Source organism: Melospiza melodia, chromosome 9 (genome assembly GCF_035770615.1).
Source record: "Melospiza melodia melodia isolate bMelMel2 chromosome 9, bMelMel2.pri, whole genome shotgun sequence".
Classification (NCBI taxonomy): domain Eukaryota; kingdom Metazoa; phylum Chordata; class Aves; order Passeriformes; family Passerellidae; genus Melospiza; species Melospiza melodia.
Window position 1 is genome coordinate 32,175,333 of NC_086202.1, and position 16,911 is coordinate 32,192,243.

Genomic DNA, 16,911 nt, shown 5'->3' on the forward strand with positions numbered 1-16,911 from the left:
CAAGCGGCAGTGCCGGGGCTCGGGGGCTCTGAGGGGCTGAGGGGCCCCCGGCCCGCGCGGGCCCCTCACGGCCACTTCCGCCCGCGGGGGAGGCGCCGCCGCCAGCGCCCACGTGACGGACGCAGCACCACGCCGCCTCACCGTATCGCTCGTATCCCTCCGCTCGCCGCTCCCCCCCGTCCCCCACCCCCTCTGTGGGGCGAGGAGAGCCGGCGGACAGAGGGGTGCGGATGGTGCGCGCAGCGTGATCCGTTCCCCTCGTCCTCCCGGTGCGCCGCTTCTCCGCTTCTCCGGTGGCGGGGTGGGAGGGACTACTTTGTGTGTTGGCGGATGCGTCGCGTGGGCGTGGCGGCGCCGCCCGCCGTCCCTCTCGGAAGCCGCGGCCATGATGGGCGCCCCGCGCCGGCGAGCGCTGCGGGCCGGGGGATGAGCGCGGCCGTGCCGCCCTGAGGAGCCGCCGCCGGGAAGAGCCGAGGGAGCGACCGCCCGGCCCCCGGGGCGGGGAGCGGAGCGGGGCCGGGCCGGGGGCGCGCCCCGCGCCGCTGTCACCATTGCCGGGGCCCGGAGCGCCGCAGAGCTGCTCCCCCCGCCGCCGCCGCGCTCGCCCCAAACACGGCGGCGGCGGCGGCACCGCCCGCAGGGGCTCGGCGCGGCTCCCGACGCGCTCGGAGGAGGAGGAGGAGAAGGAGGAGGAGGAGGGAGCGGCAGCCGGTGCCGCCGCCGGGAGCCGGGCCCGCCCGGGGCTGAGCCGCCGGAGCATCAGCGCCCGGGGCCGCCCGGTGGTGCCTCGCGGCCGCCGCCCGGGCCCTGCGCGCTGCCCCGGAGCGGCCCCCGGCTGCCAGACATGACCGCCATCATCAAAGAGATCGTCAGCAGGAACAAAAGGCGATACCAGGAGGATGGCTTCGACCTGGACCTGACCTGTATCCTCCTCCCGCTCCTGCTCCCGCACGTCCCGCGATTGCATCAGACCCGCGCGGCGTTACCTAACGCGCTGCCCCCGGCCGCTCCGCCGCCCGCCGGGGCTCGCCCGGGCCGCCGCGCCCTCCCCCGCCGCCGCCGCCTCGGCCGCCTTTTGTCCGGGCCCGGCAGATTAACGGGAGCTCCAGGATTAACGCCAGCGCTCCTTGGCGGCCCCCCCGAGCCGAGCCGAGCCGAGCCGGGGCCGTGCCCTCCCTCCCCCCGGCCCCGGAGCCCCCCGCTTATCTCCGGCTCTCCTTTGGTGCTTGGGCTCACGCAGCAAATGCGCCCGACCCGCCGTGATTTGCGTGCACAGCGCTTTATCTATATATATATGTCTATATTTTTTTTTTTTTAATTTAGTAACTCGTCTTGAATCGCGATTATAATCGTGGCAGGCCTGTGGCTTTCCTCGGGTTGCTTCAGTGCAAGGCTGTGTCCTCTGCCCTGATTTCCAGCCCTCCGCTGAGGCAGAGCTGTACCTTAGCATGCAGCGAGGCTCTCCACGGCAAGAGGTGGCAATCGCTCCTTCCAAATTCTAAAAAAAACCCCAAAACGGCCAAAACTCACCATATTTTTTATTTTTCCCGAGGATGTGTCACAAACGAGAGCGTGTCGGGTCTCCTGGAGGAGCGCTGTACAGAATACTTATTCTGGAATAAGTAATTAGCGTGCAGTTACGGCTAATGAGGCAAAAGCCGGTGTGTAGTTTTGGTGGCCTTTGGAACAGATGTGCTGGGCAGATGTTTTCGCCTGGAATGCCCTGCAGGGCTCATGGTGGGTAGGGGCAGGGTCTTGCTCCGTGCTGGGGGAAGATTGGTGCTGTGGGAAAGGTTTTGGGGGCAAGAACTTTGCTTAGAAGTTGGGAAAATGAATATTGACAGCAGTGCTCAGAGCTGGGCTTCTCCCTGTGGAGAGATGTTTCTGTTCTGCCACGGGATTAGGTGGAAATTTTATTGGGTTTTGGAGCAATTCCATTCAGGTCTGAGCAAGTGCTCCAAATAAATCCAGTTTTTGAGCAGGATCAAAGCTGCTGAAAGCTGTAGGTAGTACAGATCTCTTGCTTTTGCATTGAGCCTTGGCCTAAAATTTTGATGGCTTTAAAACAACCTGAAATGTTCTGGACTTCAGTTTAGCATTTAGTTAAAAACCCAACAGCTCTGGTTCATTATTTTTGCATTATGTTTGTGATAAAAATACTTTTAGGCCTGGATTTTTAGGTTCTTGCACTTGGTGATTTTGTTGGCCGTTGTGAAGATTTTGTTGCCTTTATGGAAAGAGTTAAATGGTGGCAAAACCAAAAGATTTTTCCTTCACAGTTGAAGAGTTTGTTGTTTCAGGCATCTTTGCCCAGATGTGCCCTTGGTAGGGAGAGATAGTTTGACCCAAACACATCTTTTTAACTGCTCATATCCTCCCAGCAAGAAAATCAGTGAATGCTGAACCTCGACTTTATTGCTCAAGCTTTCCTAATGATGTGTCAAGTGCTGATTGCTTATTTTGAATTTTAATTCTTAGAATTTTATGTTAAAACACTGGGCTTAGGCTGGTGTTTCTAAAAGGAGCAGCTGGCTGCAGTCCTGCCATGAAAATTGTGGAAAAGATGGTATGGATTCTTTAATGATAAAAAAAAATATTATTGGAAGAAGTGGTTTTTTTTTTTTTTTGAACAGATAATTAATGAATGAGGATTTCTGTGCAGTGGCTTTGCATGAAGGCTGATGCTGCTGCAGAAGTGAAAGTTGAATTTTTTCATCACTTTGTGCAGGACTCTCATGGAATTGTTGCTCACCATCCCTGCTAGCTGGGAATAAAAGCCTGGTAGCTTTTCATTCCTTACACACATGGCCATGGATTTAATATCACAACCATGTGATATTAAAGGGAAAAAAGAGAAAACCTGAAGCCCAGGTGAGCTGTTGAAGGCATGGCAGGAGGAGCAGGTGTTGAGATGCTTTCTCAGGGTAGCTGCCTCTGTCCAGCCAGTAGGGAAGGGCAGCCAGGAATTGGACATTTGGGAAATGGAGCTCTGGGTTCCTCCTGCAGCTCCAGAACCCTCAGCAGCTGCTGCTCACCTCCTTTAGGAGCTGGGGAGTGAAAGGAGCTGCAGTCAGGGCAGGTGAGGTGTCTGTGCTCTGTGCTCTGCCACGTCCCCTCTGAGCAGAGATTTTTGGGCATGGATGTTATCCAAGGCCTTGCAGGAACTCCTGGCTGAGGTGCTGGAGTGTGGGTCAGAGATTTTTGGCCATGGATATTATCCAGAGGCCTTGCAGGAACTCCTGAGTGCCCCAGGAGCTGCTGGAGTGTGGGTCAGAGATTTTTGGGCATGGATATTATCCAGAGGCCGTGCAGGAACCCCTGGGTGCCTGAAGCAGGCTGGGTGAGGTTCTGGAGTGTGGATCAGAGATTTTTGGGCATGGATGTTACCCAAGGCCTTGCAGGAACTCCTGGGTGAGGTGCTGGAGTATGGATCAGAGATTTTTGGCCATGGATATTGCCCAAAGGCCTTGCAGGAGCTCCTGGATGCCCCAGGCAGTTCTGGAGTGTGGGTCAGAGATTTTTGGCCATGGATATTGTCAAATGCCTTGCAGGAGCTCCTGGGTGAGGTGCTGGAGTATGGATCAGAGATTTTTGGCCATGGATATTACCCCAAGGCCTTGCAAGAACCCCTGGGTGCCTGAAGCAGGCTGGGTGAGGTTCTGGAGTGTGGATCAGAGATTTTTGGCCATGGATATTGTCAAATGCCTTGCAGGAACCCCTGGGTGCCCCAGGCAGGCTGGGTGATGTTCTGGAGTATGGATCAGATTTTTGGGCATGGATGTTATCAAAATGCCTTGTAGGAACCCCTGGGTGCCCTAGGAGGTGCTGGAGTGTGGATCAGAGATTTTTGGCCATGGATATTACCCCAAGGCCTTACAGGAACTCCTGGCTGAGGTGCTGGAGTATGGATCAGAGATTTTTGGGCATGGATATTATCCAGAGACCTTGCAGGAACTCCTGGATGCCCCAGGCAGTTCTGGAGTATGGATCAGAGATTTTTTGGCCATGGATGTTACCCAAAGGCCTTGCAGGAACTCCTGGGTGAGGTTCTGGAGTGTGGATCAGAGATTTTTGGCCATGGATATTGTCAAATGCCTTGCAAGAACTCCTGGGTGAGGTGCTGGAGTGTGGATCAGAGATTTTTGGGCATGGATATTGCCAGGAACTCCTGGGTGCCCCAGGCAGGCTGGGTGAGGTGCTGGAGTGCCAAAATCCTCGGTTGGGCTGTGTCAGAGCCTTTTAAAAGTGATCTTGATGTATCTTGATGATCTTGATCTTTGCAGTACAGGACATTGTAGGTGGAGCCCTGAGTTCCTGAGGAGCTGGGTGAGAATCCTGGTGTGTGTAATGTGGGATTTCAGCAAAGGGAGACAGCATCTTCCCAAAATCAGTGAAAATGGGCCTGGGTGTCTTTAAAAACCACCCTGCTGCTGCTTGTCATCTAATCAGATGTGCTCTCTGAGCACTCTTTATGCACATCTTGGAAAAAATATTCTGAACTTCGAAGAAAAAAGGGTTTTAAAGGTGGAGACATTAAATCAGCTGTTTAATACTTCAGATAGTTCTGGTTTATTTGGGTTTTAATTAATCTCTGCAGCCCTGGATACTTTTTGGTGCCCGTGGGTGAGAAGGAAAGTTTGGATTCATGTCTTTCTTCTCTGATGCTTGCATTTCTTGATGCTGCAAGCACCAGAATGTTTTCTGAGGAATGTTCTGTGTGTTATTTCTGAAATTGTGCAGTTTCGTGATGCCCTCTTTACAGTAAAAAGAAAACCCCTCCGTGCAGCAATACACGGATTACCTGTGTTTTAACAGCTCTGTGTGTGAATTTAGCAAACGGGAATGAATGTAACTGTTTCTTGGGGGTGTCCTAGCTCGGTTAAACTCTGCCTGCCGTGCCCAGGCCTCCTGTCAGGGTGCAAACGGGCAGCCAAGCCGAGCCTAGGGCTCGACTGAAGCATGTGGAACTCGTGACCTACATAGTGCTCCAAACTGCAGCAACATTCAGGCAGGGGAGATGTTGGGAGCAGTTTACACGTCTCACACGTCCTTTGTCTCGTGGAATGAAAGGCAGGGGGAATGCTGAAATTGCAGCAGGAAGCTCCTTAGAATCTCTCCTTAGGATCTCTTCTTGACTGCTTTATGCTGTTTGCAGTCCTAAAGCTCTTTGCATTTTTAATGAAATTTGAAATTATGGGACTTGACTCAAAATGGCTCAGCTTCCAGGAAAAAAAAAAAAAAAAAGTGAATTAGTAGCATGAGGTCTATACTGTGTTTAAAAATAGAGCCTGAGCTGGAAATGCCATTTGTTTAAAAGACTTGGGCTCATTTTAAAATTGAAGTTTGTTAGAGGTTTTGTAACGAGTTTGTCTTGTACACAAGCACAGGGAGGGTTTAGAAGAAACTGGAAGAGACCAACTGGCAATGCATTTTATTGGTGGGAAAGGATTTCTTTGTTCTGAAGTAAACCATGTTCCTTAGCAGTGTTTGGAGCCCAGCAGACTGATTGTGCTTCTGGAGCCTGGGATGGTGTTGGGTTTTGGACCAGATCAGTGCCAGTTTTGCTCTGAATTCATCTCAGAAGCCTGGGGCTCAGCAGAGTTTCAGTTCCCTGCTTGGTGCAGGGTGTGTTTGGTCCCAGGAAGATTTCTGCACTTAGCAAGGATGAAGGGTTTGACCTGTCAAAGGTGGACAAAGCAAGGTGGTGATTGCTGCAAATGTGTTCCTGCATTTTCCCTTCTGGGGTTTGACATTCACTGCTCCCCACAAGCCAGAAAACCCCAAACCCTGTGCCATGGTTGTGTGGATGGGGGTGTTGGGCACCTAAAACCTTCAAACCCCACACTCCAGCAGGTGCTGTGGGTGCAATCCCATCCAGAGTCACCCAGCCCCTTCCTGCCCTGCTTTTCCACTGCTTTTATTCAGAAAGGGACTTAAAAAAAGCCCTCACAAATTCCAGCTCATACCTTTGCACTTGTGATGGAGAATTCTTAGGGAAATGTTTCAGCTTGGATCAGAAATTGTCAGTGCATGTGGAGGCTGTTTGCACAAGCTAAACTCCAAATTCAAAATTACCTTCCTGTGCACACTTTGAAGTGGTGGCTGTGTGTTCTTCTCAAGGTGGGCAGAGAAATGAGGGCACCCTGCATGGTATTTCTTATCTGGTGACCTCTTAAAAATGCCCAGCCAGGGTGATTGATGATTGGAGCTTGGTTTTAAGCTCAGTTAAGTTGAGAAGTCTTCAGAACATGCAGGGTTTTGCTGTTAAACATGAAAAGGGTGATGCTGGATCAGCTGCCAGCTTTGCTAGGACCAGGTCTGAGTGTTTTTAAGGAAAAATCCAAGTTTTTTGTTACTTACACTAAGACTGATGAGGTGCTGGCACTTGAGGGGTTGCTTTGTGGGATTTGCTAGCTGAGGACAGCTCTGTCCCTGTTGAGGAATTGTGGAAATCCCTCCCCACATTGACTCTGTGTGGTCCAGCTGCACTCTTGGAGGATGGTGAATTTTGGAAATGCATCTTTCTAGGAATGTCTGCTAGCCAGGAAAGCCTTTCTGTGCACAGGATGGTTCCATCTGCCTTCCCCTGACCTGGGAGGGGATGGAGAATTGAGTGTGCAGCTTATGCAACACTGGGGCTGCTGCAGTAGAATCATGCACAGAGATTAGTTGGCTCTAGATAACTGCTGGGCTGGGGCTGGCACGTTTCTCTGGGACAGAATTCCTGTTGCTACACTCAGAACACCAAGAAGAACTTGCCAAAGTGTTCTGGGGCACAGTGACTTCTGTAGAGACACTGAGTATTGATGTCTTAAAACATTTGATAGAGGAATACAGAATTATCCTAATTTTCTCCCAGAAGAGAGGTAGCTGTACTCTTCATTCTCTCCCTTGTAGCTTGGTTTGGACACCTAAATCCTCTTTGTTGTTGATATAATTAATATCAATTGATATAATTTATTCAGTAAAATATGGCTGAAAGGATGTTGTGTTAAACCCCTCTCTGCTTAAAACCATAAAGCCAAACCTAAACTTCAAGGAGTACAAACACAAAGTTGAAATGTTCTGTGTAAGTTTTTGCAGGTTGTGAATTGCTGAATAGTTCCTAAATGAAATTCTATTTATAATGGATTAATGTTGTTGCCATATTAATGCTGCATAAGCTGACAAATTATACCCTGGTACCTTAGCCAGAATCTTCCCTTACCACAGGTTTAAACATGAAAATGTTGTTGTAGAATGATTTAAAGGACAATTGTTGTGTTCTGACAAACTGCAAGAGAAGGGAGGGAATAGGCAGCTGAGCTGTCAAATCCCTTAATTACATTAGAGACCAAAGATTGTGTCATTACTCAGAACTGACTCCTTCCTAGTTTGGAGCAGCTCAGAGCTCTGTGTGATTTTTATTCATTTGCTGTGCATGCTGAAGGTTAATTTATTGCATGGCTTTTTCAGGGAGGAAATTGGGATCTGTAGCCTGGAGTTGTGTGTGGTAATTCCTGGATATGCCCTGTGCCTCATCTTAAATCCTAGGGGAGGTGTGGGTTCCTTGGATTTGGCACTTGGGTGAAGGTTTTTTGGGATTTCCTGTGAGGTACTGGAATGGTGATTTCTAGGCTGTAAGAAGAGAATTTATTTGGAAATGTGTGGCTCTGTAGAGCAGGATGTCTCCTGAAACATGGATTATTTGTGGGTGGTTGAGTCTCCTTTGGGCTCTGTTAGTTTTTGCATGTGTCTTAGGCCCAGGTTGATATTTCAGATGTAAACAAATCCTTGTTGCAGTTTCTACTTCAAGCCAGCATCCTCTTTGCTCCTGTCATCATCTGCCTCCTCTGCTCTTGCCTGTGAGGGCCTGGGAAAAAAAAAAAAAAGAATTTTTGTAGAATGGAAGTAAATAATTGTGCAATTAGGCCCTGTATCATGCTGCATAAATCTAGGTTATCTTAATAACAATTCTTAGGCAATGGAGCTCAAGTGGTGGCTCTGTGATTCAAATGGTAATTGACTGTGCAGCTAAAAAAATTCAACTCCACTGCTCTGTGTTTGGGATGATGACTATTGCAAAAGCTGGCATTGTTCCCTTTAAAGATGAACTCCCAGCTCCACTGCGTGCAGCAGTGCAGAAAAACTGCTTCATATCCAGTTTTTTGTAGTGAAGTGCTTAAGAAATGTCTTTATAAACTTAATTCTGCCTTTGTGGAGCTGTGGTATAATAGCTTTTAATTGCATGATTAATTTTCTTACAGGGCTCTGCTCAATTCATGGCATTGCCTGGGTATATATTGGGCTCCAAGTGAAGAGTTGTGGATTTTCTCTTCTTTCATTTCTTGTGTGGGTGACTTGGAGAAGTAATGTCCTTTTTTTATGCTAACATTTAGAGGAGGGAAACACCAGATCTCATTTGGATAAAATTATCTATTTGGAGCTTTTTGTTTGAGTAGTGCTTTATTAGAATAGCCCTGGGTCTTGTTTTGCCACTCACCTTTGTTTTCTTTTACACATTAAGCTTTGATCAATCCATACAAACCCTGCTTTTTATAATTTCTGTTCTCTGAAGGTTTTTACTGTGCTGTGTTTATTTATTTTCTTTTGACCCACCCCACACACATTAAGGTTTGATCAATCCATACAAACCCTGCTTTTTGTAATTTCTGTCCTCTGAAGGTTTTTAGTGTGCTGTAGCCCCACAGCTCTTTTAAATTCCCTTGTCTCTGAAAGTTTTTGGATGTTCTTTCAGCCTTGCAAAAAGTTGAGTCTGAGCCATTTTTCACTTCCTGTCAGTAAATATCAAAGTAGTGACTCCTCTGTGCTGGCTTCTCTTTAGTGAATAAAATTCCTGTGTTTTTCTGGGGGTGTTTGAGGTTAGGACATGCTTAAGTACACAGTGGTGGTTCAGGGAGATGCTGCAGAGTGGGGAGGTGTGCTGGGAACACACCATCACATCTCACAGCTCTGCTGGAAAGGGCTCATGCTGAGTTGGATGGATGGTGGTTAGAACAGGTCAGTTTGGCACTTAAAAACTCAATTTGGGGTGTGGTGGTGCAGCTTCTCCCAGCATTGCTTCCTCTGCAGGGGATCTGCTCAATCCCTGCCTCATGTGCACAGCTGGATGTGGCACCCACAGGGTGGGGATTTGATGATGCCAGAGCATTTTCCAAGCTCGGTGATCCTGTGATTCTGCACCATCATCCTTGGGCCACCATGTGTTGTGGCTGGCTGTGGAAAGATGGGATGTGGCCTTTCCACAATGGCAGCAGAAACAAAAGAACTTTCTTTCCTGGATCTCTGCATGTTTCCCTCTGAGTTAGGGACTTGAGCCTCAGTCTCTGCCTTCACTTTGTATCAGTAACAGAGTGTGGTGCATCATTTGTTATGTTCCTGTTTGCTCTTTGTGAATGGGCAGGGCAGCTTTTCTGTGCCTTTAATATAGTCAGCTATTTTAGAGAAGGGTTTCATGAGATGGGATTCACAAGGATCATCAAATCCAGCTCTTGGCCTTGCTCAGGACACCCCAACAATCCCACCCTGTGCCTCAGAGCATTGTCCATACATTTCTTGCATCTCCTGCTTCCTTTACTCTCTGCATGCTTTTGTGTCTTTATTTATGATTCCAGACCATTTGGAAATGGAAATTTCAGGTGCCTTTTCCTCAGCCTTTGGCAGTACAAGCTGTTCTCTAGAGCAGCCATCATCTTTCATGCCTTTGTTACCATTTTTCTCTTTCTGCTGTGAGGCCTGTGGGGTTTTTTCCCCCCAGTTTTAACATGACCCCATTAGCAAAGCCTCCATATGGCTGAGAGTTCCTGGACACATTTCCTACACCCCACAGATGAAAGGAGAGATTCTTGCTCTGGGATGACTCCCAATATAATGAACAGGTCCAGAAGTGAGTTGTGGATGTAGACAACCTGGCATTTCCTCCTGAGCCATCTTCTGATTTATTTCTTTATGAATTTGAGTTCCCCTGCAGACCTTTGTTGACCTCATGTGGGCAGCTTTGCCTCCTGGATATGGAGGAGTTGCAGTTGTTGCATTGCAATTGCAGGCTGAAAGCTTAAAAAAACCTAAAAAATGGGGGAAAAGAGAATCCTTGTTGGAATATGGAGCCTATTTCTTTATGAATTTTCTTTATTTCTTTATGAATTTGAGTTCCCCTGCAGACCTTTGTTGACCTGATGTGGGCAGCTTTGCCTCCTGGATATGAAGGAGTTGCAGTTGTTGCATTGAAATTGCAGGCTGAAAGCTTAAAAAAAACCCCTAAAAAATGGGGGGAAAAGAGAATCCTTGTTGGAATATGGAGCCTATTTCTTTATGAATTTTCTTTATTTCTTTATGAATTTGAGTTCTCCTGCAGACCTTTGGCAGCCCCATGACCTGATGTGGGCAGCTTTGCCTCCTGGATATGGAGGAGTTGCAGTTGTTGCATTGAAATTGCAGGCTGGAAGCTTAAAAAAAAACCCTAAAAAATGGGGGGGAAAAGAGAGTCCTTGTTGGAACATAGAGCATCAAGGGGTTAAATGCATTTCTTGTAAATGATAAAATGTTTCAGCCACATCTGAGTTGGTCCCTTTGCTTGTTGTTCAAGGCACAGATGGTAGAGTTGACAAGTGCAGCTGGCTGGCTACAAGGAATCCTCCTTTGCTCTGAAGAACTTTCTTCCTGTTCATTTCCTCTATACTTCCTGCTGATCCAGGCTCCTAGAAAAACACTAAAATGATTTTGCATTTCATGCTGGCTAATGGAAATGCTGCCTGGTAAATAAAGAGGGCACTCATGGGTACAGCTTAAACAGCATGCATGTCAGGAAAGTCTTCAGATTTGCCTGGATATATTTTCCTGTGCCATTTTCTTTTTTGTTCTTGGGATGCTGTCAAGCAAATGGCACTAATAAGAGCTTGGCCATTTGTCAGGGCTCTTAAATCTGTTTGAGGATGGAGTGTGGACACTTCTTGTAACACTCCCCCTGTAGCTCCAGGCTGTCAAGCTGTTGAACAGTTAGAGCAGTGCTGGTTTATTTTCTCCCTTGCTGTTGCTCTGTGACTTGTTAAAGCTGGAGTTAAAGGGCTGGAGGTCACCAGGGGAACGTTTCAGCCCAGCTGTGCTGCCACAGCTCCTGAAACCTGCAGGCTGATTCAGACAACAAAGCAACTTGGGGAGCCTTCAAAGCCACTCTGTGCCTCTGCTCCTGGGCTCTGCTGTCACATGGGACGTGGCAGTGACAGCTTGGCCACCCCACGCTGGTGGCTGTGTCCCCTGGCAGGCAGGCAGGGGGTGAGGGTGACACAGAGCAGAGCTGGCAGCAGATGAGGAGTGGGCTGCTGGGGAGCAGATTAAAGCAAGGCCAAGCCTCCCCTGCCTGAACTGGAAGTGAAAATTAACATTGCTGGCAGTTGTGGAGCTTTTTTCAGGCTGTAGATTCCTCAGTTTAAGGCTGTTCTTTGTTAAATGAAATTCCAGTTTGGGAGCTGGAAGCTGAGGGTTGGGAGAGATGGACTGTTGTTGTTTTATTTGCAGGTGTCAGGTTCAGGATGTGCAGGAAGATTTTTAGCTCCAGAGCACAGCTTGAACAGCCCCATCATTCACAGCTTCAGGAATATTCCTTCTTGGACATTTCCTTTCTAAAGAAACACAAAATCTAATGTTTGCTAGGTCTTCTTGAAGCCTTTGATTCACAGAATCCCTGAATGGTTTGGGATGGAAGGAAGCTGAAAGCTCAGCCAGTTCCATGGCAGGGACACTTTCCATGATTCCAGGTCACTCCAAGCCCTGTCCATCCTGACCTTGGACATGCCAGGGATCCAGGGGCAGCCTCTGTCAGGGCAGGATTTCTTCCCAATATCCAATACAAACCTTCAGTCTATCGATGGGAAACCATTCCCACTTCTCCTTTTGTTCCAGCCCCTTGAAAATACTAATATTAGTAAAATTGCAAGGGACTATGAGTTTAAAAGTTCTTTTTCCTTTTTGTTTTGATGTAAAACTCATCTCAGTGTTGGATTTCAAAAGCTCTGTGTAAATTCTGTAGCACTGGCCTGCCTATAAAATAGGAGATGAGGTCATTTGCTCTTTGTTTTCCTGTTATAGCCACCTTAGGAGTGGAGTGAGGATCAGGGGTTAAATACTTGGAAATTTAGGACTTCATAAAACCCCTCAGACATTCTCATGATGTTCCAGTTACTGACTGGCAGTGTTGATCATTGCAGGAAAAGCTGCAGCTGTTGCTTTTTGCAGCTTCCTTGTGACTCTTTAAGAATTAAGAATTGGTAAATGTTTTGCTATGCTTTTTTGGCCACTTTCCATTATTAGGAAAAAAGTCTGAATTTGTGAACAAAATCAGTTAGAGGACCAACATGAGTAATTTACTTTTATATCTCTATGTATGTAAAAAATTGCAAGTGTATACTGCATATTCTTTAATTTGGTCTTGGCATAATGTGAATATATAGACAGCTATTTTTGAAAGTGATTATAACAGCTGATTTGCATAATGATCCAGGATTTTTCTCATAGCAACTGGAAAGACTGTCATCTTCAGCAATGTGGGGATGATTTCAGCCTTGAAGGAGAGTGTTTTGTTCAGTGTGTGAGCAGCATTAGAGCATTGCTGCAGTGCCACATGGATTATTTGCATTGCTCTGCCTTCTGCATTGACAAAGCATCATTGTGGCACGGGGTGATTGAGCAGATAATGGGGTGTGGTGATTTTAGGGTTCCTTGGGCACAGCACAGTGTTGTTTGGCTCCTTTGGAAGTGGAGTTGTGCAGCTGGTGATAAAAAACTTGAGTGGAGGATGTTGTGGTGTTCTGCCTTGTGTGATGGGGCACCAGAGCACAGAGAAGGGGTGAAGCTGCCAGAGTGTGACCAAAGGAGGGACACAGGGGTGGGGAAGGGTGTGGAGGGGCAGCAGAACAATCTTTGAATAATCCCAGAGCCAGGAGCACTGGGATTGTTCACAGGAGGACATAAAGGGCAGAGCTCAGCACAGGCTGCAGCTCCCAACTCTGCTCTCTGTGCCTGGGACAGACCCAGGAATGCCAGGGCAGGTTCAGGTTGGATTTTAGGGCAAGGATATTCCCCAGAGGGAATGGGCACAGCCCTGAGGCTGCCAGAGCTCCACACAGGGTGGGATTGTTGGGGTGTCTGTGCAGGGACAGGAGCTGGATCCCTGATCCTTGGGGATCCCTCCCAGCTCAGGATATTTGTGATCCTCTGATCATAGGTCTGTCCAATAATTTTTTTTTATTATCAGCACTAAAATCCCACCTTCCATGTTTACAAGACTGAGTACTTTAAAAACTGTTAGAACCATTTTTGGGAATGAGTATCTTAGGGAAGAGCTACTTTGGCAAAATGTGGTAGGATTTATTTTTTATGCTTTTTAAAAAGCCCATTTCAAATCCTTGTGGATCCTTGTGGGTTCCTTCCAACTCAGCATATCCTGTGAAATTTTGGTAGTTACAGCTCTTTGGTTGATTTTGTTTTTGCTGAGGCTTTTTCCATTTTTGTTTTCCTGCCTTAAAAAAAAAAAAAAAAAAAAAAAAAAAAAAGCTTGGAATTGATAATGAGCTTGTTGCACGTTTTAACTGATCAGTTCTCCCAGATTTCTAAAATTAGCAGTTTGGTTACCAATTTCATGATGATTCAGAGTTCTCCCTTTGAATGGAAGCCCAGCTTCCCAAGCTCCTGTGTAAGAAATCTCATCCTGGTAGTGAATATCTTAATTTCAGCTTTGGAAATGGATGTTGAGTGAAGTGAGGTGTGAGAAGGGCTGTGTGGAGCTGCAGTGTGTGCCTGGTGAGAGCAGAGCCTGCTGAAGGTGCTGCTCAGGGGATGGTTGCTCCTGAACCATGGTTGCTCCTGTGCTGGGGCCAGTTCTGTTCAATATTTTTATTGATGACATGAATGAGGGTTTGGAGTCCTTTATTAGCAAATTTGCAGATGACACTAAATTGGGAATGTGTGTAGATCTGCTAGAGGGACGTAGGGCTCTGCAGAGAGATTTGGAAGGGTTGGATGGATGGGCAGAATCAAATGGGATGAAGTTCAACAAGACCAAGTGCTGAGTCCTGCACTTTGGCCACAACAACCCCCTGCAACGATATAAGCTGGGCACAGGGTGGCTGGGCAGTGCCCAGGCACAAAGGGACCTGGGGGTGCTGGTCCAAAGCTGGCTGAACATGAGCCAGCAGTGTGTCCTGGTGGCCAGGAAGGCCAAGGGCTCCTGGCCTGGATCAGGAATGGAGTGGCCAGCAGGAGCAGGGAGGTCACTCTTCCCCTGTACTCGGCCCTGGTGAGGCCACACCTGGAGTATTGCATCCAGTTCTGGGCCCTCACTTTAGGAGGGACGTTGAGATGCTTGAGTGTGTCCAAAGGAGAGCAACGAGGCTGGAGAGGGGCTGGGAACACAAACCCTGTGAGGAACCCCTGAGGGAGCTGGGGGTGCTCAGCCTGGAGAAAAGGAGACTCAGGGGTGCCCTCATCACTCTCTACAACCTCCTGAAGGGTGGCTGTGGTGAGCTGGGGGTCGGTCTCTCCTGAAGGGTGGCTGTGGTGAGCTGGGGGTCGGTCTCTTTCTCCGGGCAACAACAGACAGAACAAGGGGACACAGTCTCAAGCTGTGCCAAGGGAGATGCCAGTTAGAATTAAGAAGGAAGTATTTTACAGAAAGAGTGGTCAGATACTGGAATCATCTACCCAGGGAGGTGGTGGAGTCACCATCCCTCGAAGAGTTCAGAAAAAGGCTGGATGTGGCACTTGGTGCCATGATCTAGTTGAATTGTTAGAACATGGGTTGGACTTGATGATCTTTCAGGTCTCTTCCAGCCTTGAATTTCTGTGATTCTGTGAACTGGTCCTTGCAGTGATCAGGGGCTGTCCCTGTCCCTGAACAGGGATTTCATTCCTCAGCATGGGGATAAAAACAGGCTGGGAGGATGCAGGAACAGCCATGCCCTCCCCTGCTGCAGATTTGGGGTAGTTTTTCACAGGATGGGTGGAAGAAGTTGGCTTTATGACAGCTTTTCCATTTAAGTGATGAAACTTCAAATTTCTGTTCAGAGATTTAATTCATCTGTGCACACAGCAGCACCACTTCCATTCTGTTCTTCCATCTCTAAAGCAAAGGCTTTCTTTAATTGTTTGAAGCACCACAAGAGCTCCAAAGCAGCACATCAAGGCTGCCAGAGTTGGCCAGTGCTCTCAGGGGTGCACAGGATGGAATTGTTGGGATGTGTGTGCAGGGCCAGGATGATCCCTCTGGGTCCCTTCCAGCTCAGGATATTTATGTTTCTGCATCTCTTCACCGTGCTGCCAGGAGTATTTCTGTCAGCACGTAAAAAACCCCAAAATCCTCTCTCTGAGCACTGAGATGGGTCTGTGCTTGCTGTTCCTGCTTGCCTTGGAGCAGCTGGAGCTGGAAGGGCGGTGCTGGGGCCGTGTCCTTTGGCAGCAGCCCTGTGCAGACACCAGGGTGAGTCAGCAGTGCCTGGGAGCTGCATTCCAGCCTAATGCCTTCAGATAATCACCGAGGTGCTTCAGGACCATTCTGTTGAGGTGGGGGAGACATTGGCTTGCCTGTTGATAAAAATTATCCTGTTTTGTAAAAACAGCCCTTCCTCCCTATGAGGATAACTGTTGGGTGCTTCATTTTGAGCAACAGTTGAGTTGGGATTTTGTGCTGTCAGGTCACACAAAACAATTGTAGTGAATCAGCATCCCAGGCTCACAGAATAGTTGGGGTTGGAAGGGACCTCTGGAGATCATCCAGTCCAACTCCCTGTCCAGGCAGGGTCACCTGGAGCTGCTGACACTTCCAGGTGGGCTTGGGATGTCTCCAGAGAGAGACAAACTCAGCACCCTCTGTGGACATTGCTCTGTTACCCTCCAGGGAAGTTTTCTTCCTCATGTCAAGAGGAAGAAAACAGATTCATAAACAGACTCATATTTCCCACCTCCCCTCCTTATTTCAAGTATTTTCTCGTTGTCTTTCCTTACTGACATATTGCGGAACACCTTTTCCAATTCCCACTTTTGGCTTAAAATGTAAAAAAAAATTGTAATGATCACAGAATCATGGAATGGTTTGAGGGACCTTAATGGGTTAAAGCTCATGGTTTAAGGGACCTTACTGGTTTTAAGGGACCTTAAAGCTCATGGTTTAAGGGACCTTACTGGTTTTAAGGGACCTTGAAGCTCATGGTTTAAGGGACCTTACTGGTTTTAAGGGACCTTAAAGCTCATGGTTTTAAGGGACCTTAATGGTTTTAAGGGACCTTGAAGCTCGTGGTTTAAGGGACCTTAAAGTGGCACCCCATGCCATGTTCAGGGACACTTTGACCGTCCCAGGCTGCTCCAAGCCCTGTCCAGGCACTGCCAGGATGAGCTTTAGCATTCCCAGTGCCTCTTGCTTGCCAGGGGGGGATCAGTCAGTCCAAGGCTGCTCTCCTGGTCCTGGAGGGCTTTGCCTGGCTGCAGTTTGGAGCAGGAATGGCTGGGAGCTGTGCCCTTGAGGCAGGAGCTGAGGAATGGAGCCTGGGAGCAGCCAGGTTATTTTGGAACTTTTTATCTGCCTGTGCTTGGAGGCTTTGGTGTTTGGAGCAGTGTGTGAGCAGGCTGGAACGCTGCTGTTGAGATGTTCTGTTCCCTTGGCTCAGGGGGGGTGTGTCTGCCTCTCTCCCATCTTGCACCAGCTGGGAATCCTGGAAAGTATCTCCTGTCTCAGCCCCTGGGAGAGGAGAAGCATCTGAACGTCAGGATTGCAAATCAAAGTGTGAGCAAGTCACTGGCAATTCAGTGAAGTTTGGGCAGCTGTCCCATGGGTGATGCTGCAGCTGAAACTGAGTTTTGTTTGGATGTGTCAAAGTGAAATTGTTTTCTCTCTGTTGCCAGCATGAGGGCTTGTCTTCCACAAGA

General features: G+C 48.2%; 1 protein-coding gene across 1 annotated transcript in view; it reads left to right on the forward strand.

Moving 5' to 3' along the window:
- Window positions 1-780: 780 nt before the first annotated feature.
- PTEN (phosphatase and tensin homolog) overlaps window positions 781-16,911 on the forward strand; it is a 54,987-nt gene continuing 38,856 nt past the window's right edge. Inside the window, exon 1 of the mRNA XM_063164095.1 lies at window positions 781-923. Within this exon, the coding sequence (XP_063020165.1) occupies window positions 845-923 (79 nt within the window). The 5' untranslated portion in view covers window positions 781-844. The remainder of the gene's footprint in view (window positions 924-16,911) is intronic.